This window comes from Pseudophryne corroboree, chromosome 11 (genome assembly GCF_028390025.1).
Source record: "Pseudophryne corroboree isolate aPseCor3 chromosome 11, aPseCor3.hap2, whole genome shotgun sequence".
Taxonomy (NCBI): domain Eukaryota; kingdom Metazoa; phylum Chordata; class Amphibia; order Anura; family Myobatrachidae; genus Pseudophryne; species Pseudophryne corroboree.
Window position 1 is genome coordinate 302405189 of NC_086454.1, and position 26018 is coordinate 302431206.

General features: G+C 49.0%; 1 protein-coding gene across 3 annotated transcripts in view; it reads left to right on the plus strand.

Moving 5' to 3' along the window:
* Nucleotides 1–2070: 2070 nt before the first annotated feature.
* The window catches only part of SPG7 (SPG7 matrix AAA peptidase subunit, paraplegin), a 150227-nt gene continuing 126279 nt past the window's right edge, over nt 2071–26018 (plus strand). Inside the window, exon 1 of one of the 3 annotated variants that reach the window (XM_063945541.1) lies at nt 2071–2297. In XM_063945541.1, the coding sequence (XP_063801611.1) occupies nt 2181–2297 (117 nt within the window). In that variant the 5' untranslated portion in view covers nt 2071–2180. Of the gene's footprint in view, nt 2298–2494; nt 2519–26018 lie in introns of those variants that run through there. The other 2 variants (XM_063945539.1, XM_063945540.1) reach the window with 2 other exon arrangements.

The window sequence follows — 26018 nt, forward strand, 5'->3', positions numbered from 1 at the left end:
GTGCCGAAAATCAGTACAGTTTAGGGAAGGGGGTGTGACCACGGGCAAAGGAGGCGTGGCCCTTCTGCGCTCCCATAGGAAACAATAGGATTAGGAGATGCTGAAAGCTGGTACAAAGCCCTTTTTGGCCGGTACAGACCATAAAAAAATACAGTTGGAGGGTATGTTACAATAATTAATGTTTTAGTAGTGGATAAGTTCCATAATAGCGTGTAGAAAATGCATAGGCATTGAAACAACTTAACACGGCCCAAACAGGGTTGGTGCTGCCGTTAGGCAGACCTAGGTGGTTGCCTAGGGTCAGTGGCGTAACTACTGCCCCCGCAGCCCTCGCGGTGGCTTGGGGGCGAGGGGCTGCGGGGGCGCCGCCACTGATTTAGCGCAGATTGACATGCGGACGAGCGTCCGCATGTCAATCTGCGGTCTCCTCTCCCTCCTTCCCTCCGCTGCTGTGTTGGAGGCACACGGAGGGCACAGCGCGCGCCTCTCCTGTGTCCCTCCTGGGTCTCCGGCGGGTCTAATAAAGGAAGTGCCGTTCGTGAGCTCTGATTGGCTCACGAACCGGCACTTCCTTTAACAGACCCGCCGGAGACCCAGGAGGGACACAGGAGAGGCGCGCGCTGTGCCCTCCGTGTCCCTCCATCACAAAACAGCGGGGGAGCGCGGGGGGGCACTGGGGGAGCATATGCGGCACAGGGGGAGGGGGGCATATGTGGCACTGAGGGGGCATATATGGCACTGGGGGGTGTATGTGTACCTGGCACATGGGGGGGGGGGCTATATTTGGTACTGGGGGCATGTGAGTACCTGGCACTGTGGGGTAATATCTGGCACTGGGGGCATATGTGGCACTGCGGGGGTATATGTGTACCTGGCACATGGGGGGGGGGGGGGCTATATTTGGCACTGGGAGCATGCGAGTACCTGGCACTGTGGGGGAATATCCGAAGAATTTTTTGGCTTGGGGGAGAAAAATTTCTAGTTACGCAACTGCCTAGGGTGTGGATGGTATGAGGACACTTTAAAGACTGAAGGGGAGATGTGCTGCTAGGAAGCAGTACCGACAAGTGCCTTTATTTATCAACAAGTGATAAATATCACTGTGAGTGATAAATTGCACCAGCCAATCAGCTTTTAACTTCCATGTCACAGGCTGGGTTTGAAAAATGGCAGGAGTAGATTGTCTGGTGCAATTTATCACTCACAGTGAAATTTATCACTCATTGATAAATAAGGGCACGTATTAACATCTCGTCTGCCGGAGTGGGGGAGTGAAAAATTCCCTCCTCTGGTGATCCCTGCCAGACCCCACAGCTCATCAGCCTAGTGCACGATATCTCGCAAACATCGCAAGAACTCCCATGCACAGCCCAGAGACCGGCAGCTAAAGCAGCCAGGGATGGTGCGGTCATTGCTGTGGTTGGGAAATGACAACTGCAGCTGTTGAAATCGATAGCTGCAGCTGACAGCACAGTCAGTGCCACTGACCATTCATACATGTGCCTCACATCGGCGCAGTATCTCGTAGAAAGCAGTGCCGATAAAAACAGAGGAGATGGATCTTTTCCATGCGTTAGCAAAGTTGCAGCCCAGTTGCTGTCCAGAAACACCCGTTTCACGGACAATAAATCTGGTAATGCAGAGTGAGACGGCCGCTCTTGTATTCCTGTGTTGTTAATGGAGAGAAGCGTCCGCAGCTGGAGCTATGTCAGATTGAGAATCAGGCCCCAAATACTGTACTGTTTATAGAAATTATTTATTAGGTGTAAGTGTACATATAGAGAAATTCCCTTGTTGTATATGAATTTATATTCATTTGGTTAATAATTATTTTATTAGTAATAATTTTTGTAACTGGATCCAAAAAAGCATTGTGCCATGGGTTAAGTGGGACTGTCCCTGACTATCCAGGACTTTCTCACCAATCATTATTATTATGCAAAAATTACATATACATGGTCAAGACATTTATTATGAGTATATGTTAGCATGCATTACACAACCCTGAGTTACATATGTAGCCTGTGTGTGGTGTCACTGTAATGGCTATGGGCTGGATGCTGAGTGTTTATTATGGGCGGGGAGTGGGCTAGGACTCAGCAGCAGCGTGACCGTGTATGTGACAGGCCGCCGAAGGTTGCGCTGAGGCCTCGGCCTGGAGTTATTAGCGCAGCCCAGGAATGGGCCTCTTACTGCGCACTGTCGGTGGGCGCTCCACCGGTCTCCGGGGCATCTGCCGCTTGTTACTGAGGACGGGGACACGGAGCAGCAGCGGACACCCCGGCAGGATACTGCAGGTACAGCGGGGGGTAAGGGCAGCCTTACCCGGGGCTGGGGGCAGAAGGTGTGACATAGGGGTTATGGTGGGGGTAGGGTCAGGTAGGCGGCAAGTATGGGTAATACCCAGGGCAGAAATGTCACCACCAATCACATGGCAACTGTCACATAAACAAGGGCAAATGTATTAGTGACGGAGTAATCATCACAAGAGGGGCAATCTTGATTTACGATGGGGCAGGTAAGTGCAGGGGTGTAACTAGGTGTGTGCGGAGGGGGCACCGCACATAGGCCCTCATTCCGAGTTGATCGCTCGCTAGTTACTTTTAGCAGCTGTGCAAACGCATAGTCGCCGCCCACGGGGGAGTGTATTTTCGCTTTGCAGAAGTGCGAATGTAATATCCTGTTTATTGTGGTGGAGAATAGGGGATAAGCTAGATATAAATTAATTTATTAAAAATGGTACCTGTTGAAGAGAAAATACGGTGTGTGTGTGTGTGTATGTATGTATGTATATATATATATGTATATATATATATATATGTGTAATATATGTATATATACATATATGTATATGTAACCCGGTTAAGTTGTTATAGGTATACAGTATATACATAGTATAAATAAGTGTATATGGCTGCCTTGTTGTTTACTATTATTAATGTAAGAGGAGTGAGGATAAATCTAATAAGTAATGATGGAGGGCTGGAGAAGTTTCTGGAGCCCCCGCGTGGAGAGAAGGGAACCACTCGCCGGGCAAAGGGAGCCAGTGAGCGAGAACAAGGAGAGGGGATTCACGAGCCGCAGGAGGGGAAGAGATAAGAGGACCCGCAGGCGGCGGGTGAAAAAACCGTTGGAGACGTTAGGAGGAGGTAGGACGTGGAGGACGGAGCGGTGAGAGCCGATGCCCAGTACCACACAGCCCGGCATCCGAGTGAAGGAAAGAACAGCACAGCTGCGCTGACAAGAAGTGGACAGCGGCGCTGAAGAGGGAGACGGAGCTGATTGCTACAACAGCCCCACCACCAGTACTGCAGTACTGCCGGAGAGGAGTGAGCGTCGGTGCCGGAGATTGACGGGAGAAGGCAACGGAGGAGGCAGCGCTTCACGGAGCCGCAGCAAAGAGATCGGGGTGAGAAGCGCTAATTGAGAGGAACGGAGCAGCTGAGATCCAGGTACCGGGGAGAGCCCCGACAACTGTGTTGGGAAGGCCTGGCTATAGAAGCTCTCCAATTGAAAAGAGGGCCGGCCTGGTTGTATAGGCCCACCCAGCTAGCACTCCGGTGACGCAGAAAATAAGGAGGGAGTAAAGAGGCTGAGTAGGGAGGCGGACCCGGAGGTGGGCTTATATCCACAGCAGCCTTGAATGCCGTTCTCTGACAAGAAATATAGTGAAGTGACTCATAAAACACCATTCACTCGTGTAAAGTGTCAGAATTATTGCAGCAGCAGTACTTACACTGAAATTAGCAACTATAAAATAGTTATATATATATACAGCAGTGCCTACACTGAACTATCAATTATATTATATATATGTCAAGTCAGCTGTCATCCTGAGTTCTGTATCCAGGATTCTCCTACAGAGTATCCCACTAGTTGGTAGCAAGTCTCATGCATACTTCAGGAAAAATAACAAAGTAACTTGTAGCACAGCAGACTACAGGTCAGCCGAGATACTTGTACACCAGTTACTACTGAAATACAGCTGTAGTGATATAATTGAAGAACTGGAACATAGTGTAACAATTCTTGTAGTCTCAAGAAGCCTAATACCAATACCCTTACTATAATATACAGTATACACAGGATGAAGATAGTGCCACCACACTAAATAGATCTGGATTCTACAGACTGGAATTATAATATAAAACGGGATTATCGGGAAAAAGACTTCATGTGCACCAACGCCAAGGCCTTTACTTGCTGCGCAGTATAGACAGTAAGGTATATACCTGAAATATACGTCATATTCCTAAGAGAGAGACAGTAATATTTAATTAAAGAGTGATAGTGTACACTATTTATTATATTTTCTAAACGGTATAGGAGAAATTGTAGTTACATGCATATAACTTTTATTGAACTTTGTAAGGTTACTGTTTGAAGTATCACTAACGTTACTTTATAAGTCCGTGATTGTCTGAGTAATGTTATGGTATTTTAAAATAATAACAGACGGACAAATGTTGAATCTCCATTGAATCTTTATATGGGATAATAAACTAAAACGTTGGTTGGTCAGTGGCTTTATATTGTTTGATTGTATAATACTCGCTAGACTGCATCGGAAGAAAACATTGAGAAAGCCAACAATAAATAAGTACGACTATTATAGGAGATTCTTCTTTTACAGTAAGTACTATAAGGTAGTTTAAAATCACCAAACAGGAATAGTATTACACGAACGCCTGTGCAGCCACGCAGCAGCAAACACATTTTGTGCAGAACAAGACCAGCCCTGTAGTTACTTATTCTGGGCGATGATTGCTGCGACGAGTGACACGGTAATGACGTCAAATACCTGCCTAGCAAACGCCCGGCCACGCCTGCGTTTTTCCAAACACTCCCAGAAAACGGTCAGTTGCCACCCAGAAACGCCCACATCCTGTCAATCTTCTTGCGTTCGGCTGTGCGATTGGAATCTTCGCTAAAACCAGTGCAAAACCACAAAGTACTTCGTACCCGTACGACGCGTGTGCATATTGCGGTGCATGCGCAGATTAGCCGTTTTTTTCACTGATCGCTACGCAGCGAACGACAGCTAGCGATCAACTCGGAATGAGGGCCATAGCGCTGCAAGGTAGGGGGCGCTGTTGTCGGCACTTGTCAATTACCTGTTTTAATTTTCACTTGCAGCTTCCCCCCTTTTTGAAACCCAGCATCTCCTGACCGTCCCTGTGTCCTACCCCCACCCCTTCTGTCGCTAATAACTATACAGCAGGTGTGTTAAATTTGCGGCCCCTATCGCATCCTTTTGCGGCCCTGGCCAGGGGTCCTTATGTGGTCTGTAGGCAGGAAATTGAGCCAGAACGCTAACCAGGTTAGAGGTGTCCATCCGGCTCCGGGATGTAGCCCGCTTCGTCCGAGCTCCGTAGGATGACCAGGGGCCGGCTCAGCCACTCCCTAGCGGAGCAACAACAGCAGCATCGCGGGCAGGAACGGGCTCCAGACATCAGCAGAGTGCGAGGATGGGATCGGGCTGGAGCAGGGGCAGCAGACCGAGGCTGAGGAGAAGGCTCTGCACAGGCCAGCAGCACGGCCCCCAGTACACATAGCACTCCCAGCAAGAGCAGCGAGCAGGGGAGCGACTCCATCACCTCCTGCCCAGCATCTCACTTGCAGCACAATACTGCTCTGCTCACCTGCCCGGCCTCTTATATCACCGGGCCCCGCTCCTGGCAACACAGTGGTGTCCCTGTCACACAGCAGCACACTGTACACACCTCACAGATGTTGGGGCAGCCACTGAGCGGGGGCAGGGTGTTTCTGCACTCTGAGCTCTGTCTTGCTGACCTGACCATACTGTCTGTGCTGGTTGGAGCTGGGGCAGATTGCGCTGCTGGAAGGACCAAGCGGGTGGCCGCTCTCCTCACCTAGATGCAAATACTTAAATGTCCAGGCAGGGGCCGCAGCGCTGTTCGCGCCTGCATGATTTCAAACTACTGAAAACGACCCTCCAAAAATGGCTGCCGCCTCAGAGTAGACAGTTATGAGGCCTCCTCTAGTATCTTTAGTAACTCCCTGAGGCGGCGACCATCTTGGGAGGGACATTTTCAATAGAGCACTGCGGCTAGGGTTTCCACCTCATCCCTTTAATTCTGGACACATTAATTACACAGGTTCTGTGGCTGCTGACTTCAAGACTCCATTTCACCTGGTTTTAATCAGCCACAGAACCTGTGTAATTAATATGTGTTCAGAATTAAAGGGATGAGGTGGCAACCCTAACATCGGATGGATGGACAGGCGGCGGCGGTGTGCAGACAAGGGCATGAGCTGCCTGGGCCCTCCCCTCTCTGTCAGAGAGGCCGGACCCAGGACTGCTGTGCGCCCAGTACCCCCCTGATGGCGGCCCTGGTGGCAGGGGGCAGGTGACTGGGTGAGGGGAGTAGGTGATTGGGTGAGGGTAGCAGGGGGTAGGTGATTGGGTGAGGATTGCAGGGGCACTATACTGGGGGCATTACTTGTATCTGGCATTATTGTGGGGGCAACATTTTTTTTCCATTATAGTGCTGTTAAGTCTTTATTTAGCCTTTGTGCTAATGAGACTCAAGTGCATGATTTCCTAGTACACTGTAGTTGCCACATTCTTTACCAGTCTTCCTAGATCCTCCTACAAACCCCTCCCGGTGTGTCTACTCTGTTGCATACCTTTGAGTCATCTGCAAAAAGGCATACTTTCTCTTGAGAAATGAAATGTAAAAGGTGAGTGATTCCTTAGATTGCGCTAGGATCAAATGTAGTCACTTCCCTTTATGACATGTACTGTCTCTTTAAAACATAGAATCCAAAATACTAATTTCTCTATCGTCCTAAGTGGATGCTGGGGTTCCTGAAAGGACCATGGGGAATAGCGGCTCCGCAGGAGACAGGGCACAAAAAAGTAAAGCTTTTACCAGATCAGGTGGTGTGCACTGGCTCCTCCCCCTATGACCCTCCTCCAGACTCCAGTTAGATTTTTGTGCCCGGCCGAGAAGGGTGCAATCTAGGTGGCTCTCCTAAAGAGCTGCTTAGAGAAAGTTTAGCTAGGTTTTTTATGTTACAGTGATTCCTGCTGGCAACAGGATCACTGCAGCGAGGGACTGAGGGGAGAAGGAGTCAACTCACCTGCGTGCAGGATGGATTGGCTTCTTGGCTACTGGACATCAAGCTCCAGAGGGACGATCACAGGTACAGCCTGGATGGTCACCGGAGCCGCGCCGCCGGCCCCCTTGCAGATGCTGAAGACAGAAGAGGTCCAGAATCGGCGGCTGAAGACTCCTGCAGTCTTCTAAAGGTAGCGCACAGCACTGCAGCTGTGCGCCATTTTCCTCTCAGCACACTTCACACAACAGTCACTGAGGGTGCAGAGCGCTGGGGGGGGCGCTCTGAGAGGCAAATAAAAACCTTATTAGAGGCAAAAAATACCTCACATATAGCCCACAGAGGCTATATGGAGATATTTAACCCCTGCCTAACTTCAAAAATAGCGGGAGACGAGCCCGCCGAAAAAGGGGCGGGGCCTATCTCCTCAGCACACAGCGCCATTTTCTCTCACAGAAAAGCTGGAGAGAAGGCTCCCAGGCTCTCCCCTGCACTGCACTACAGAAACAGGGTTAAAACAGAGAGGGGGGGCACTGATTTTGGCGATATTGTATATATATAAAAGATGCTATAAGGGAGAAACACTTATATAAGGTTGTCCCTATATAATTATAGCGTTTTTGGTGTGTGCTGGCAGACTCTCCCTCTGTCTCCCCAAAGGGCTAGTGGGTCCTGTCCTCTGTCAGAGCATTCCCGGTGTGTGTGCTGTGTGTCGGTACGTGTGTGTCGACATGTATGAGGACGATGTTGGTGAGGAGGCGGAGAAATTGCCTGTAATGGTGATGTCACTCTCTAGGGAGTCGACACCGGAATGGATGGCTTATTTAGAGAATTACGTGAGAATGTCAACACGCTGCAAGGTCGGTTGACGACATGAGACGGCCGACAATCTATTAGGACCGGTCCAGGCGTCTCAGAAACACCGTCAGGGGTTTTTTAAAAACGCCCATTTACCTCAGTCGGTCGACACAGACACAGACACGGACACTGAATACAGTGTCGACGGTGAATAAACAAACGTATTTCTCATTAGGGCCACACGTTAAGGGCAATGAAGGAGGTGTTACGTGTTTCTGATACTACAAGTACCACAAGAAAGGGTATTATGTGGGAGTGAAAAAACTACCTGTAGTTTTTCCTGAATCAGATAAAATAAAATGAAGTGTGTGATGATGCGTAGGGTTACCCCGATAGCAAATATTGGCGTTATACCCTTTCCCGCCAGAAATTAGGGTACGTTGGGAAACACCCCTTAGGGTGATAAGGCGCTCACACGCTTATCAAGTGGCGTTACCGTCTCCAGATACGGCCGCCCTCAAGGAGCCAGCTGATAGGAAGCTGGAAAAATATCCTAAAAAGTATATACACACATACGGTGGTTATACTGCGACCAGCGATCGCCATCAGCCTGGAGATGCAGTGCTGGGTTGGCTTGATCGGATTCCCTGACTGAAAATATTTTATTCATGTAGAGCATTTAATAGGATGCATTCTATATATATGTATGTGAGATGCACAGAGGGATATTTGCTCTCTGGCATCAAGATAAGTGCGTTGTCCATATCTCCCAGAAGATGTCAGGGACACGACAGTGGTCAGGTGATACAGATCCCATACGGCAGATGGAAGTATTGCTGTATAAAGGGAAGGAGTTATTTGGGGGTCGGTCCATCGGACCTGGGGACCACAGCAACAGCTGGGAAATCCAACCTTTTTTACCCCAAGTTACATCTCAGCTAAAAAAGACACCGTCTTTTCAGCCTCAATCTTTCCTTTCCCATGAGGGCATGCAGGCAAAAGGCCAGTCATATCTGCCCAGACATAGAGGTAAGGGAAGTAGACTGCAGCAGGCAGCCCTTTCCCAGGAAAAGAAGCCCTCCACCGCGTCTGCCAAGTCCTCAGCATGACGCTGGGGCCGTGCAAGCGGACTCAAGGTGGGGGGGTAGTCTCAAGAGTCTCAGGGCGCAGTGGGATCACTCGCAAGTTGACCCCTAGATCGTACGAGTATTATCCCAGGGGTAAAGATTGGAGAGTCGAGACATCTTCTCCTCGCAGGTTCCTGAAGTCTGCTTTACCAACGGCTCCCTCCGACAGGGAGGCAGCATTGGAAACAATTCACAAGCTGTATATCCAGCAGGTGATAATCAAAGTACCCCTCCTACGACAAGGAAAAGGGTATTATTTTTCCACACTATATTGTGGTACTGAAGCCAGACGGCTTGGTGACACATAGTCTAAATCTAAAATGTTTTGAACACTTACATAAAAGGTTCAAATCGAGATAAAGTCACTCAGAGCAGTGATAGCGAACCGGAAAAAAGGGGACTATATGGTGTCCCTGGACATCAAGGATTACCTCCATGTCCAAATTTTGTCCTTCTCATCAAGGGTACCTCTGGTTCGTGGTACAGAACTGTCAATATCAGTTTCAGACGATGCCGTTTGAATTATCCACGGCACCCCGGGCCTTTTTACCAAGGTAATGGCCGAAAAGATGTTTCTTCAAAGAAAAAAGGCATCTAAATTATCCCTTACTTGCACGACCTAAAAAGGGCAAGTTCCAGAGAACAGTTGGAGGTCGGAAGAGCACTATCTAAAGTAGTTCTTCGACGGCACGACTGGATTCTAAATATTCCAAGAATCGCAGCTGTTTTCCGACGATACGTCTGCTGTTCCTAGGGATGATTCTGGACACGGTTCAGAAAAAGGTTTTTCTTCCCGAGGAAAAAGCCAAGGAGTTATCCGACCTGTCAGGAACCTCCTAAAACCAGGAAAGGTGTCTGTACATCAATGCACAAGAGTCCTGGGAAAAATGGTGGCTTTTTACGAAGCAATTCCATTCGGCAGATTCCATGCAAGAATTTTCCAAAGGGATCTGTTGGACAAATGGTCAGGGTCGCATCCTCAGATGCACCTGCGAATAACCCTGTCGCCAAGGACAAGGGTATATCTTCTGTGGTGGTTGCAAAAGGCTCATCTATTGGAGGGCCGCAGATTCGGCATACAGGATTTGATCCTGGTGACCACGGACGCCAGCCTGAGAGGTTGGGGAGCAGTCACACAAGGAAGAAACTTCCAGGGGGTATGGACGAACCTGGAAAAGTCTCTTCACATAAACATTCTGGTACTAAGAGCAATCTAAAATGCTCTAAGCCAGGCGGAACCACTCCTGCAAGGAAAACCGGTGTTGATTCAGTCGGACAACATCACGGCGGTCGCCCATGTAAACAGACAGGGCGGCACAAGAAGCAGGAGTGCAATGGCAGAAGCTGCCAAGATTCTTCGCTGGGCGGAGAATCACGTAATAGCACTGTCAGCAGTGTTCTTCCCGGGCGTGGACAACTGGGAAGCAGACTTCCTCAGCAGACACGATATTCACCCGGGAGAGGGGGGTCTTCATCCAGAAGTCTTCCACATGCTAATAAACTGTTGGGAAAGACCAATGGTAGACATGATGGCGTCTCGCCTCAACAAGAAACTGGACAAGTATTGCGCCAGGTCAAGAGATCCACAGGCAATAGCTGTGGACGCACTGGTAACACCTTGGGTGTACAAATCAGTATATGTGTTTCCTCCTCTGCCTCTCATACCAACGGTATTGAAGATTATACGGTGAAGAGGAGTAAGAACAATACTAGTGGCTCCGGATTGGCCAAGAAAGACTTGGTACCCGGAACTTCAAGAGTTGGTCACGGACGACCCGTGCCCTCTACTTCTGAGAAGGGACCTGCTACAACAGGGTCCCTGTCTCTTTCAAGACTTACCGCGGCTGCGTTTGACGGCATGGCGGTTGAACGCCAGATCCTAAAAGGGAAAGGCATTCCAGAAGAAGTCTTTCCTACCTTGATTAAGGCAAGGAAGGAAGTCACCGCGAAACATTATCACCGCATTTGGCGAAAATATGTCGCGTGGTGCGAGGATCGGAGTGTTCCGACGGAGGAATTTCAACTGGGTCGTTTCCTACATTTCCTACAATCAGGATTGTCTATGGGTCTCAAATTGAGATCTATTAAGGTTCAAATTTCGGCCCTGTCAATATTCTTCCAAAAAGAATTGGCCTCAGTTCCTGAGGTACAGACTTTTGTTAAAGGAGTACTGCATATACAGCCTCCTGTGGTGCCTCCGGTGGCACCGTGGGATCTAAATGTAGTTTTAGATTTCCTCAAATCCCATTGGTTTGAACCATTGAATAAGGTGGATTTTAAATATCTCACATGGAAAGTGACTATGTTACTGGCCCTGGCTTCCGCCAGGAAAGTATCTGAATTGGCGGCTTTATCTTATAAAAGCCCTTATCTAATCTTCCATTCGGATAGGGCAGAACTGAGGACTCGTCCGCATTTTCTCCCTAAGGTGGTATCAGCGTTTCACCTGAACCAACCTATTGTGGTGCCTGCGGCCACTGGCGACTTGGAGGACTCCAAGTTGTTGGACGTTGTCAGAGCCTTAAAAATATACATTTCAAGGACGGCTGAAGTCAGAAAATCTGACTCGCTGTTGATACTATATGCACCCAACAAGTTGGGTGCCCCTGCTTCTAAGCAGACGATTGCTCGTTGGATTTGTAACACAATTCAACTTGCTCATTCTGTGGCAGGCCTGCCACAGCCTAAATCTGTTAAGGCCCATTCCACAAGGAAGGTGGGCTCATCTTGGGCGGCTGCCCGAGGGGTCTCGGCATTACAATTCTGCCGAGCAGCTACGTGGTCGGGGGAAAACACGTTTGTAAAATTCTACAAATTTGATACCCTGGCAAAAGAGGACTTGGAATTCTCTCATTCGGTGCTGCAGAGTCATCCGCACTCTCCCGCCCGTTTGGGAGCTTTGGTATAATCCCCATGGTCCTTTCAGGAACCCCAGCATCCACTTAGGACGATAGAGAAAATAAGAATTTACTTACCGATAATTCTATTTCTCGGAGTCCGTAGTGGATGCTGGGCGCCCATCCCAAGTGCGGATTATCTGCAATACTGTACATAGTTATTGTTAACAAATTCGGGTTATATTGTTAAGGAGCCATCTTTAAGAGGCTCTTTCTGTTATCATACTGTTAACTGGGTTTAGATCACAAGTTGTACGGTGTGATTGGTGTGGCTGGTATGAGTCTTACCCGGGATTCAAATTGCCTCCCTTATTGTGTACGCTCGTCCGGGCACAGTACCTAACTGGAGTCTGGAGGAGGGTCATAGGGGGAGGAGCCAGTGCACACCACCTGATCTGGTAAAAGCTTTACTTTTTTGTGCCCTGTCTCCTGCGGAGCCGCTATTCCCCATGGTCCTTTCAGGAACCCCAGCATCCACTACGGACTCCGAGAAATAGAATTATCGGTAAGTAAATTCTTATTTTCTCTGACGTCCTAGTGGATGCTGGGAACTCCGTAAGGACCATGGGGAATAGCGGCTCCGCAGGAGACTGGGCACAAAAGTAAAAGCTTTTAGGTCACCTGGTGTGCACTGGCTCCTCCCCCTATGACCCTCCTCCAAGCCTCAGTTAGATTTTTGTGCCCGGCCGAGAAGGGTGCATGCTAGGTAGCTCTCCAGAGCTGCTTAGAGTAAAAGTTCTAAATAGGTTTTTTTATTTTCAGTGAGACCTGCTGGCAACAGGCTCACTGCATCGTGGGACTAAGGGGAGAAGAAGCGAACTCACCTGACTGCAGAGTAGATTGGGCTTCTTGGCTACTGGACATTAGCTCCAGAGGGACGATCACAGGTTCAGCCTGGATGGGTCCCGGAGCCGCGCCGCCGGCCCCCTTACAGAGCCAGAAGAGCGAAGAGGTCCGGAAAAATCGGCGGCAGAAGACGTTCCTGTCTTCAATAAGGTAGCGCACAGCACTGCAGCTGTGCGCCATTGCTCTCAGCACACTTCACACTCCGGTCACTGAGGGTGCAGGGCGCTGGGGGGGAGCGCCCTGAGACGCAATAAAACATGTTTAAACCTTATATGGCTAAAGAAATACATCACATATAGCTCCTGGGCTATATGGATGCATTTCACCCCTGCCAGTTTTCCTAAAAAAGTGGGAGAAAAGGCCGCCGTGAAGGGGGCGGAGCCTATCTCCTCAGCACACAAGCGCCATTTTCCCTCACAGTTCTGCTGGAAGGAAGGCTCCCAGACTCTCCCCTGCAGTCCTGCTACAGAATCAGGGTAAAACAAGAGAGGGGGGGCACTAATTGGCAGAAAATACATATATAACAGCTATAGAAGGGAGAAACACTTATATAAGGTTATCCCTGCATATATATAGCGCTCTGGTGTGTGCTGGCAAACTCTCCCTCTGTCTCCCCAAAGGGCTCGTCGTGGGGTCCTGTCCTCTATCAGAGCATTCCCTGTGTGTGTGCTGTGTGTCGGTACGATTGTGTCGACATGTATGAGGAGGAAAATGATGTGGAGGCGGAGCAATTGCCTGTAATAGTGATGTCACCCCCTAGGGAGTCGACACCTGACTGGATGGTCGTATGGAAGGAATTACGTGACAGTGTCAGCACTTTGCAAAAAACTGTTGACGACATGAGACAGCCGACAAATCAGTTAGTGCCTGTCCAGGCGTCTCAAACACCGTCAGGGGCTCTAAAGCGCCCGTTACCTCAGATGGTCGACACAGACCCAGACACGGATACTGACTCCAGTGTCGACGGTGACGAGACAAACGTAATGTCCAGTAGGGCCACACGTTACATGATCACGGCAATGAAGGAGGCTTTGAACATTTCTGATACTACAAGTACCACAAAAAGGGGTATTATGTGGGGTGTGAAAAAACTACCCATAGTTTTTCCTGAATCAGATGAATTAAATGAGGTGTGTGACAAAGCGTGGGTTTCCCCCGATAAAAAACTGCTGATTTCTAATAAATTATTGGCATTATACCCTTTCCCGCCAGAGGTTAGGGCGCGTTGGGAAACACCCCCTAGGGTAGATAAGGCGCTCACACGCTTATCAAAACAAGTGGCGTTACCGTCTCCTGATACGGCCGCCCTCAAGGAACCAGCTGATAGAAAGCTGGAAAATATCCTAAAAGGTATATACACACATACTGGTGTTATACTACGACCAGCAATCGCCTCAGCCTGGATGTGCAGTGCTGGAGTGGCTTGGTCGGATTCCCCGACTGAAAATATTGACTATAGAGCATTTAAAGTATGCATTACTATATATGCGAGATGCACAGAGGGATATTTGCACCCTGGCATCAAGAGTAAGTGCGTTGTCCATTTCTGCCAGAAGAAGTTTATGGACACGACAGTGGTCAGGTGATGCGGATTCAAAACGGCATATGGAAGTTTTGCCGTATAAAGGGGAGGAGTTATTTGGGGTCGGTCTATCAGACCTGGTGGCCACGGCGACGGCTGGGAAATCCACCTTTTTACCCCAGGTCACCTCTCAGCAGAAAAAGACACCGTCTTTTCAAACTCAGTCCTTTCGTCCCCATAAGGGCAAGCGGGCAAAAGGCCACTCATTTCTGCCCCGGGGCAGAGGAAGGGGAAAAAGACTGCAGCAAGCAGCCTCTTCTCAGGATCAGAAGCCCTCCCCCGCTTCTGCCAAGTCTTCAGCATGACGCTGGGGCTTTACAGGCGGACTCAGGCACGGTGGGGGCCCGTCTCAAAAATTTCAACGCGCAGTGGGCTCACTCGCAAGTGGACCCCTGGATCCTGCAGGTAGTATCACAGGGGTACAAACTGGAATTCGAGACGTCTCCCCCTCGCCGGTTCCTGAAGTCTGCTCTACCAACGTCTCCCTCCGACAGGGAGGCAGTATTGGAAGCTATTCACAAGCTGTATTCCCAGCAGGTGATAATCAAGGTACCCCTCCTACAACAGGGAAAGGGGTATTATGCCACGCTGTTTGTGGTACCGAAGCTGGACGGCTCGGTGAGACCGATTTTAAATCTAAAATCATTGAACACTTACATAAAAAGGTTCAAATTCAAGATGGAATCACTCAGAGCAGTGATAGCAAACCTGGAAGAAGGGGACTATATGGTGTCTCTGGACATCAAAGATGCTTATCTCCATGTCCCAATCTACCCTTCTCACCAAGGGTACCTCAGGTTTGTGGTACAGAACTGTCATTATCAGTTTCAGACGCTGCCGTTTGGGTTGTCCACGGCACCACGGGTCTTTACCAAGGTAATGGCCGAAATGATGATTCTTCTTCGAAGAAAAGGCGTCTTAATTATCCCTTACTTGGACGATCTCCTGATAAGGGCAAGGTCCAGGGAACAGTTAGAGGTCGGAGTAGCACTATCTCAGGTGGTGCTACGTCAGCACGGGGGGATTCTAAATATTCCAAAATCGCAGCTGATTCCAACAACACGTCTACTGTTCCTAGGGATGATTCTGGACACAGTCCAGAAAAAGGTGTTTCTCCCGGAGGAGAAGGCCAGGGAGTTATCCGAGCTAGTCAGGAACCTCCTGAAACCAGGACAAGTGTCAGTGCATCAATGCACAAGGGTCCTGGGAAAGATGGTGGCTTCTTACGAAGCGATTCCATTCGGAAGATTCCATGCATAAACGTTTCAGTGGGATCTGCTGGACAAATGGTCCGGATCGCATCTTCAGATGCATCAGCGGATAACCCTATCTCCAAGGACAAGGGTGTCTCTCCTGTGGTGGTTGCAGAGTGCTCATCTTCTAGAGGGCCGCAGATTCGGCATTCAGGACTGGATTCTGGTGACCACGGATGCCAGCCTGAGAGGCTAGGGAGCAGTCACACAGGGAAGAAACTTCCAGGGCTTGTGGTCAAGCATGGAAACGTCTCTTCACATAAATATCCTGGAACTAAGGGCAATTTACAATGCCCTAAGTCAAGCAAGGCCTCTGCTTCAGGGTCAGTCGGTTTTGATCCAATCGGACAACATCACGGCAGTCGCCCACGTAAACAGACAGGGCGGCACAAGAAGCAGGAGGGCAATGGCAGAAGCTGCAAGAATTCTTCGCTGGGCGGAAAATCATGTGACAGCACTGTCAGCGGTGTTCATTCCGGGAGTGGACAACTGGGAAGCAGACTTCCTCAGCAGACACGACCTCCACCCGGGGGAGTGGGGACTTCACCCAGAAGTCTTCCACGTGATTGTAAACCGTTGGGAAAAACCAAAGGTGGACATGATGGCGTCTCGTCTCAACAAGAAACTAGACAGATATTGCGCCAGGTCAAGGGACCCTCAGGCAATAGCGGTGGACGCTCTGGTAACACCGTGGGTGTACCAGTCAGTGTATGTGTTCCCTCCTCTGCCTCTCATACCCAAAGTACTGAGAATCATAAGAAGGAGAGGAGTAAGAACTATACTCGTGGCTCCGGATTGGTCAAGAAGGACTTGGTACCCGGAACTTCAAGAGATGCTCACGGAGGACCCGTGGCCTCTACCTCTCAGAAAGGACCTGCTCCAGCAGGGACCTTGTCTGTTTCAAGACTTACCGCGGCTGCGTTTGACGGCATGGAGGTTGAACGCCGGATCCTGAAGGAAAAAGGCATTCCAGATGAAGTCATCCCTACCCTGGTCAAGGCCAGAAAGGATGTAACCGCAAAACATTATCACCGCATTTGGCGGAAATATGTTGCGTGGTGTGAGGCCAAGAAGGCCCCTACAGAGGAATTTCAACTGGGTCGTTTCCTGCATTTCCTGCAAACAGGACTATCTATGGGCCTAAAATTAGGGTCCATTAAGGTTCAAATTTCGGCCCTGTCAATCTGTTTCCAAAAAGAACTGGCTTCAGTGCCTGAAGTTCAGACGTTTGTCAAAGGGGTACTGTATATACAGCCTCCTTTTGTGCCTCCAGTGGCACCTTGGGATCTCAATGTAGTGTTGAGTCTCCTAAAATCACATTGGTTTGAACCACTCATCACTGTGGAATTGAAATATCTCACATGGAAAGTGGTCATGCTGTTAGCCCTGGCTTCAGCCAGGCGTGTCTCTGAATTGGCGGCTTTATCATATAAAAGCCCTTACCTAATTTTTCATTCAGACAGGGCAGAACTGAGGACTCGCCCTCAATTTCTCCCTAAGGTGGTTTCAGCGTTTCACATGAACCAGCCTATTGTGGTACCTGCGGCGACTAGGGACTTGGAGGACTCCAAGTTGCTGGACGTAGTCAGGGCCCTGAAAATATATGTTTCCAGGACGGCTGGAGTCAGAAAATCTGACTCGCTGTTTATCCTGTATGCACCCAACAAGCTGGGTGCTCCTGCTTCTAAGCAGACGATTGCTCGTTGGATTTGTAGTACAATTCAGCTTGCACATTCTGTGGCAAGTCTGCCACAGCCAAAATCTGTAAAAGCCCATTCCACAAGGAAAGTGGGCTCATCTTGGGCGGCTGCCCGAGGGGTCTCGGCTTTACAACTTTGCCGAGCAGCTACTTGGTCAGGGGCAAACACGTTTGCTAAATTTTACAAATTCGATACCCTGGCTGAGGTGGACCTGGAGTTCTCTCATTCGGTGCTGCAGAGTCATCCGCACTCTCCCGCCCGTTTGGGAGCTTTGGTATAATCCCCATGGTCCTTACGGAGTTCCCAGCATCCACTAGGACGTCAGAGAAAATAAGAATTTACTTACCGATAATTCTATTTCTCATAGTCCGTAGTGGATGCTGGGCGCCCATCCCAAGTGCGGATTGTCTGCAATACTTGTATATAGTTATTGTTACAAAAATCGGGTTGTTTATTGTTGTGAGCCATCTTTTCAGAGGCTCCTACGTTTATCATACTGTTAACTGGGTTCAGATCACAAGTTGTACGGTGTGATTGGTGTGGCTGGTATGAGTCTTACCCGGGATTCAAGATCCTTCCTTATTATGTACGCTCGTCCGGGCACAGTATCCTAACTGAGGCTTGGAGGAGGGTCATAGGGGGAGGAGCCAGTGCACACCAGGTGACCTAAAAGCTTTTACTTTTGTGCCCAGTCTCCTGCGGAGCCGCTATTCCCCATGGTCCTTACGGAGTTCCCAGCATCCACTACGGACTATGAGAAATAGAATTATCGGTAAGTAAATTCTTATTTTTTTACCAATAGAAATTTCATCAGTACTGTGCTAAATGCCTCTTTCAACAATGTATTTTTTCAGTACATGCAAGAAAGAGTGAAAAAACACATAGCATAATACATTTTTTTTGTGATTAAAAAAGTACACATCATAAAATAAAATAAATCCAAAGGTACATGAATAGAACACTCAAGAATGGGATCAGACAGGCAGTGATTGCAAGTGGGTAATTACCAGAAATCTTGGAACTGGATATTATTTAATCAGTTCCAAAAAGGCATAGGGAGGATGATATATCGCCATGCAGTATCCCGAGTAGACTTGCAGGCACTCTGCTCCTTAAGGTAATTTTCCTCCTTGCACTCTCCAGTTGCCTGATCCCCACTAACGCGTTTCAACCCCCTCTGGGGTCTTTTTTTAAGGTAATGAGTGTTGCTAGTCCATCCAAACAATCCTTATATATATCCATAGTATCCATTCCAATCCCTTCACTTCCCCCTACTGAAAAATACATAACTGCTGAGGCTGGTCTCTCTCCAATCATAGATCTCCTCTAAATCATGTGACCATAAACAGTTCTCATCTCCAGGGCAACAGTGTGTTTTTCTATTAACACTGATGTCACTTGATATTGGTCACGTGTTCTGGCTCGGCGTCTGCTGCCATCTTTTATGCTTCTGTAATCTCCATCACTGCGTTTCCATTACCACAGAGATGGCACTGTGACTGTTCATTTTCTTCCCACCTGCTATCTTGGTGAAGTGTCGGGCACTCTGTATTTCCGGATTCAGGATAGATGCGTGCAAGTTGTTATGGCAAAGAAGTGGCCTGTTATTGCTTCCTTTAAACTTGGGATTTTATATGTACACTTCTCAAAAAAATAAAGGGAACACTTAAACAACACAATGTAACTCAAAGTCAATCACACTTCTGTGAAATCAAACTGTCCACTTAGGAAGAAACACTGATTGAAAATCAATTTCACATGCTGTTGTGCAAATGGAATAGACAACAGGTGGAAATTATAGGCAATTAGCAAGACAACCCCAATAAAGGAGTTGTTCTGCAGGTGGTGACCCCAGACCACTTCTCAGCTCCTATACTTTCTGGCTGATGTTTTGCTACAATTATGAATTGGTATTATATTGTGGCCACACCCCTTTCCCAAGAAGCCACGCCCCTATATTTTTTGCTCGCGCATGCGGCGCGTACTGCCGCCGGTTTACATTAAGGGGGGGGGGGGGCGCTGATGCTGTCTCTTGCACACAGTGCTAAAATTTCTAGTTACGGCACTGCTTCTAACTACAGGTATCATTTCATGTACTGTGCTAGATAAGTGACAAAAGATGATTGGATGCTTTGGACATCTCCACTTTATCTCTCTCCAAGGCTTGATACATCTCCCCAAGAGTGCTGTATATAAAATGTCTCGCTGCTATACAGCAGGGCAGTAGAGTAATAATTTGTGGACCCTGTGAAATTAGCATGCAATAAAGAACAGAGACTCAGTCAATGAATACATAAAACATTTTTTAGTTTATGCTAAAATATAAAAAGTTTATTACGAAGAATATTTAACAATTAATATTTGCGAGACATCTTCGAAAACAGTCAGTTTTGGAGACTGCCCACAAGTATTAAACAGCCCCTGAATGTATGTATTGGGGACTGCAATGGATATTGGAGATATCTGTTGAATTCCTCCTATTGTGATCACAAAGGCAGCCACCAAAAGTTTCTACGGCAGTTGGAAAACTGCAAAACTCACAGAGCTCCAGAATGCAAAGCATTTCTGAGCTTGGCCCGGCAGCTAATGCCATTTCTACATGGCATTTGTAGCCTGTGGGCTACACCATGCAATACTTCCCAGGAGAGGGATACTTGGGATCCTTCTGCATTACTGTCTGCTCTCACATATGCAGTCTGACGAATGCACATGTGAAGTAGCACAGCCGGGGTCTACACCCAGAAGTAAAGTGATCGCATTAGCGATTATTTTACTTGTTATACATTGCAGGGACGTGCATGAGATTGATTATAGCATAAAAGCTACGCCTCTGGACTCACAAAGAGTCATCCTTCAGCACTCAGGAGAGGAAAAACCCCCTTGTGGGGAAACCTCTGGGGAACCATGGCCTCAGGATTGCCCTTCCCTCTGGGCATTAAGAGGTGTACTAATAGGGGGATCAGTATGATATCCCGGCGCATGGGATCCTGGTGATCATAATACTGACACCGGGATCCTGGTGCAAAAAAGACCGACGGGTGAGCAGGGGCGTCAAAACATTTATAGGCTGGGGGGGGGGGGGGGAAGATAGATCCTAATTAGGTGCCCCCTGGGGGCGGAGTCACTGGGGAGGAGGTCATACTATGGGGACAAAATGGAGGCAGCACCATGGTGTGGAGGAGGTGGGAAGAGAGAGGGAGACTCAGGGAAAGAAAGAGAGAGAGAGAGAGAGACTAAGTGTCAGGGGGAGTGAGGGATAGAAAGGGACAGTGTCTGATAGAGAGAGAAACAGTGTCAAGGAGAGAGAGAAGCAAGAGGAGAGAGAATGTTAGGGAGAGAGTGTTAAGGAGAGATAGATGAGAAAGTGTTGGGGGGGGGAGAGAGTTAGGGGGGAGAGGAGAGAGAGTGTTGGGGGGGGAGAGAAGAGAGAGAGTTAGGGAGGGAGAGGAGTGAGTGTTAGGGAGTGAGGAAGAGGAGTGGGAGAGGAGAGAGAGTGATAGGGAGGAAGAGGAGAGAAAGTGGGAGGGAGAGAGAGTAGGAGAGTGAGTGTTAGGGAGAGAGTAGGAGAGTGTTAGGGGGGAGAGAGAGTGTTAGGGGGTAGAGGAGAGAGGGAGAGGAGAGAGAGTAGGAGAGAGAGAGTGTTAGGGGGGAGAGAGTGTTGGGGGGAGAGGAGGGAGAGGAGTGAGAGGGGGGAGAGGAGAGAGAGTGGGAGGGAGGGAGATGAGAGTAAGTGGGAGGGAGAGAGAGTAGGAGAGTGAGTGTTAGGGAGAGAGTGTTAGGGAGAGAGTAGGAAAGTGTTAGGGGGGGAGAGAGAGTTAGGGAGGAAGAGGAGAGGAGAGAGAGTGTTAGGGAGGGAGAGGAGAGAGTGTTAGGGAGAGGAGGGAGAGAGTGTTAGGGAGAGGAGGGAGAGAGAGTGTTAGGGAGAGAGTAGACGAGAGAGTGTTTGGGAGGGGAGAGGAGAGAGGTAGATGAGAGAGAGTGTTAGGGGGGTGAGGAGTGAGAGGGAGGGAGAGGAGAGAGAGTGTTAGGGAGAGGAGGGAGAGAGAGTGTTAAGGAGAGAGTAGACGAGAGAGTGTTAGGGAGGGGAGAGGAGAGAGAGTGGGAAGGCGAGAAGAGAGAGTGGGAGAGAGAGGGTGTTAGGGAGAGAGGGAGAGGAAGAGGAGTGAAAGGGAGGGAGGGGAGAGAGAGTGTTAGGGAGGGATAGGAGGGAGAGAGTAGGAGAGAGAGTGTTAGGAGGGAAAGAGAGTGTTAGGGAGGAAGAGAGTAGGAGAGAGAGTGTTAGACAGTAGGAGAGACAGTGTTAGGGAGGAAGGGGTAAATTTACTAAGGTGGGAGATTTTTAGAACTGGTGATGTTGCCCATAGCAACCAATCAGATTATATCTATTATCTGCTAGAAGCAGCTAGATAAATGGTAAGTAGAATCTGATTGGTTGCCATGGGCAACATCACCAGTTCTAAAAATCTCCCATCTTAGTAAATTTACCCCGAAGAGAGTAGGAGAGAAAGTGTTAGGGAGGGAGAGAGAGTGTTAGGGAGAGAGAGAGGAGAGTGTGTTAGGGAGGGAGTGGGGGTCATTCCGAGTTGATAGCTTAATATCTATTTTTCTCTTACGTTCTAGAGGATGCTGGGGTCCACATTAGTACCATGGGGTATAGACGGGTCCTCTAGGAGCCTTGGGAACTTTAAGAAATCAATAGTGTGCACTGGCTCCTCCCTCTATGCCCCTCCTACCAGACTCGGTTTAAAAAATGTGCCCGGAGGAGCCGGTCACGCTTAGGGAAGCTCCTGAAGAGTTTTCTGCATTTATTTTCTATTTTGTTGTTTTCAGGCTGGGCTGATTGGCACCAGCCTGCCTGCTTCGTGGTACTTAGGGGGGAGAACGGCCCAACTTCCTGGAAAGCTAATGGTCCTGTTTCTCCGCAGACAGGACACTGAGCTCCACACCACGGCGCAGCGTACCTTCCCGCAGCACGCCACCACCCCTACCAGAGCCAGAAGAAAGAAGAGTGGTGAACACAGCGCCGGCTTCCTGGTTAGCGGGTCACCGGCGAGAATGGCGGCACAATGGTAGGAGCGAAGCACTGAGTACAGGCTGCGCTCCAGGGGGCTAAGAAGGGCATGTGGCTGCGTGTGTCCCACTGTGCCATGGCTGACGAGGGTTTTAACCCTCTGTTAGTCTGAAAATTACCTCAGGCCAGTCTAAATAAAAGCGGGAAGCCGAGCGCCATTAAGGGGGCGGGGCTTCACTGAGAGCGGATCCAGCAGCTCACCAGCTCCATTTTCCCTCTGCAGCATGCTCTGACAGGAATCACAGGGACGTGCAGCTCTTCCACAAAGACTCCAAGTCTCCTCAGCGGTACCAGGGGGTCTTAGAAGGGGGGGAGCAGTGTTAAATACTAAGCCCTCTTAAGGGACTTAGTGTGGCGACCCAGCTGATAATTTCTTGGCTACAGGGGTGCTGTGTGTGACTGGCTCCTATTTCTGTGTCTCCCTAGGGGCTCTGTGTGGGTTAAACTGTGTTTTCCCCTTCTGTGTGTGGATGTGTGTGTGTCCCTTCACATTACCATGTCCAGGGACTGTGTTTCCTGCACGGCTGTCTTATCACAGGGCATACAGGCCCTGATAGAGGCTATCAGAAATGTCCTGCACATTCCTGACAAGACGGCAGAGGTTGAGGAGGAATCCTTTTTTAATCTAAAAAAAGAAATCCTCAGCTACTTTTCCGGCATCAGAGGAATTGAATGCCCTGTTTGAAGAAACTTGGGCTAACCCTGACAAGAAATTTTAGATCCTTTAAAAGGTTGATTACATCCTTTCCCTTTCCCCTGGATGATAGAAATGGGAAAACCCACCGATTGTCGACGCATCGGTATCGAGGTTGTCACGTAAGGTTGTCTTACCGGTGCCTGGGGCAGCATGCTTAAAGGACACAGCTGACTGCAAAATTGAGAACACTCTCAAATCACTGTACATGTCGGCGGGGGTAGCACAGAGACCCACTATTGCTTGCGCATGGATCACTAGAGCCATCGCAAAATGGTCAGGCAACCTAATTGACCGTTTGGATACCTTACCCAGGGGGGACATTGTTTTAGTCCTGCAGCATATCCAAGATTCTGCTAATCTTATGGTGGAGGCCTTAAAGGAAATTGGTTTGCTCAACGCACGCACCACTGCCATGGCAGTGTCAGCACACAGGGGATTGTGGCTACGCCAGTAGACTGCGGATGCGGACTCCAGGAAAGGAGTGGAAAATCTGCCTTTCACAGGAGAGGTCCTGTTCGGGGATGAACTGGATAAGCTAATATCCAAGGCTACGATGGGTAAGTCTACGTACCTTCATTCCGCTACACCCAGAGCTAGGAAAACCTACACTGCTCCAACTTTGCAATCCTTTTGGACAGCAAAATTCAAAGTCAAGTCCAAGGGTTCCTCTTCTACCTTCAAAGGTAATAGAGATACCAGCAGCTACAGGTTCTCAGGAACAGACCTCTGGGTCTGCTTCCTCAAAGCCTTCAGCATGACTGTGGACCGCACTGCCTGGAAGACAGGCAGGTGGGAGCACGGTTACATTATTTCAGTCACTTTTGGGCAACGTCTTGCCAGGACCCCTGGGTCACAGACCTTATTGCCCAGGGATACAGACTGGAGTTTCAGGAACCCCCACCTCACAGATTCTTCAAATCAGGCTTACAAGCTTCTCCGGAAGCAAGTGTGACTTTACAGGTGGCAAATTCAAAAAATGGTGCTGACTCAGGTCATTGTCCCAGTTCCGCTTCAACTACAGAACAAGGGTTATTACTCCAACCTGTTTGTGGTACCAAAACCATTCGGTGAGGCCCATTCTCAACCTCAAATCTCTGAACCCGTATTTAAGGGTGTTCAAATTTAAGATGGAGTCTCTGAGAGCGGTGATCTCAGGTATGGAGGAGGGGGAATTCCTGGTGTCTATGTACATCAAGGACGCGTACCTTCACATTCCGATTTGGCCGCCTCATCAGGCGTATATCTAAGGTTTGCACTGCAGAACTGTCACTATCCGTTTCATTTGGCTTCTCCACGGCACCGAGGGTATTCACCAAGGTAATGGAGGAGATGATGTTTCTCCTCCGCAAACAGGGAGTGAGCAGAATACCATACCTGGATGACCTGCTGATAAAAGCGCATTCCAGGGAGAGGTTGTTGGACAGCATTGCCTTCTCAACCCGACTTCTCCAGGATCACAGGTGGATTCTGAACCTGCCAAAATACCACCTGGAACCAACACGGAGGCTTCCGTTCCTAGGAATGATCCTGGATACAGAGGAACAAAAGGTGTTACTTCCGTTGGAAAAGGCATTGGTAATCCAGTACATGGTGCAGGATGTCCTAAAACCAACCCGGATATCGGTGTATCTGTGCATTCGCCTTCTGGGGAAGATGGTAGCTTCTTACGAGGCTCTGCAGTATGGAAGGTTTCATGCCAGGCCATTCCAGCTGTTGGACAAATGGTTTGGATTGCATTTTCACATGCACCAGAGGATACGTCTGTCTCGAAGAGCCAGGATTTCTCTTCTGTGGTGGCTTCAGACTTCTCACCTGACCGAGGGTTGACGGTTCGAGATTCAAAATTGGATTCTGCTAACCACGGACGCAAGCCTCAGAGGTTGGGGAGAAGTCACCCAAGGGGAACAGTTCCAAGGAATATGGTCAAGTCAGGAACCCATTCTTCCGATCAACAATCTGGAACTAAGGGCTATATGCAACGCCCTTCTACAGGCGTCGCATCTTCTTCAAGATCAAGCCATTCAGGTTCAGTCGAACAATGTAACGGCAGTAACGTACATAAACCGGCAGGGCGGAACGAAGAGCAGAGCTGCAATGTCAGAGGTAACAAAAATTCTCCTCTGGGCAGAAAGACACGCGGTGGCGCTGTCGGCAATCTTCATTCCGGGAGTAGACAACTGGGAAGCGGACTTCCTCAGCAGACACGACCTCCACCCAGGAGAGTGGGGCCTTCACCCGCAGGTGTTCGAGTCCTTAACAAGTCGGTGGGGAATTCCACAGATAGACATGATGGTCTCTCGTCTCAACAAGAAGCCAAAGGGTTCCAGGTCGAGGGACCCACAAGCAGTGGCAGTGGACGCTCTGGTGACTCCATGGGTCTACAAGATGGTTTACGTGTTCCCACCTCTTCCACTGATCACAAGAATTCTCAAGAGAATAAAAAGGGAAAAGGTTCGAGCAATTCTCATTGCTCCAGATTGGCTGAGAAGGGCCTGGTATGCAGATCTACTGGAGTTGCTCCTGGAGGTCCTGTGGCCTCTGCGAGAGGATCTTCTGCAACAGGGCCCGTTCGTCTATCAAGACTTACCGCAGCTACGTTTGACGGCATGGAAGTTGAACATCAGATTTTGTCCCGGAAAGGCATTCTGAACAATGTTATTCCAACCCTGATCCAAGCTAGAAAGGGGGTAACGTCTAAACATTACCACCGTATTTGGAAAAAAGATGTCTCGTGGTGTGAAAACAGGAAATTTCCTGCAGTGTAATTTCAACTGGGATGTTTTCTCCTTTTTCTACAGTCAGGTGTGGATTTGGGACTACGTTTGTCTACTTGAAAGTCCAGATTTCAGCCTTGTCCATTTTCTTCCAGAAACAATTGGCTTCCCTCCCCTGAGGTTCATACGTTCTTGAAGGGTGTTATGCACATCCAGCCACCCTTTGTGCCTCCCACGGCACCTTGGGATC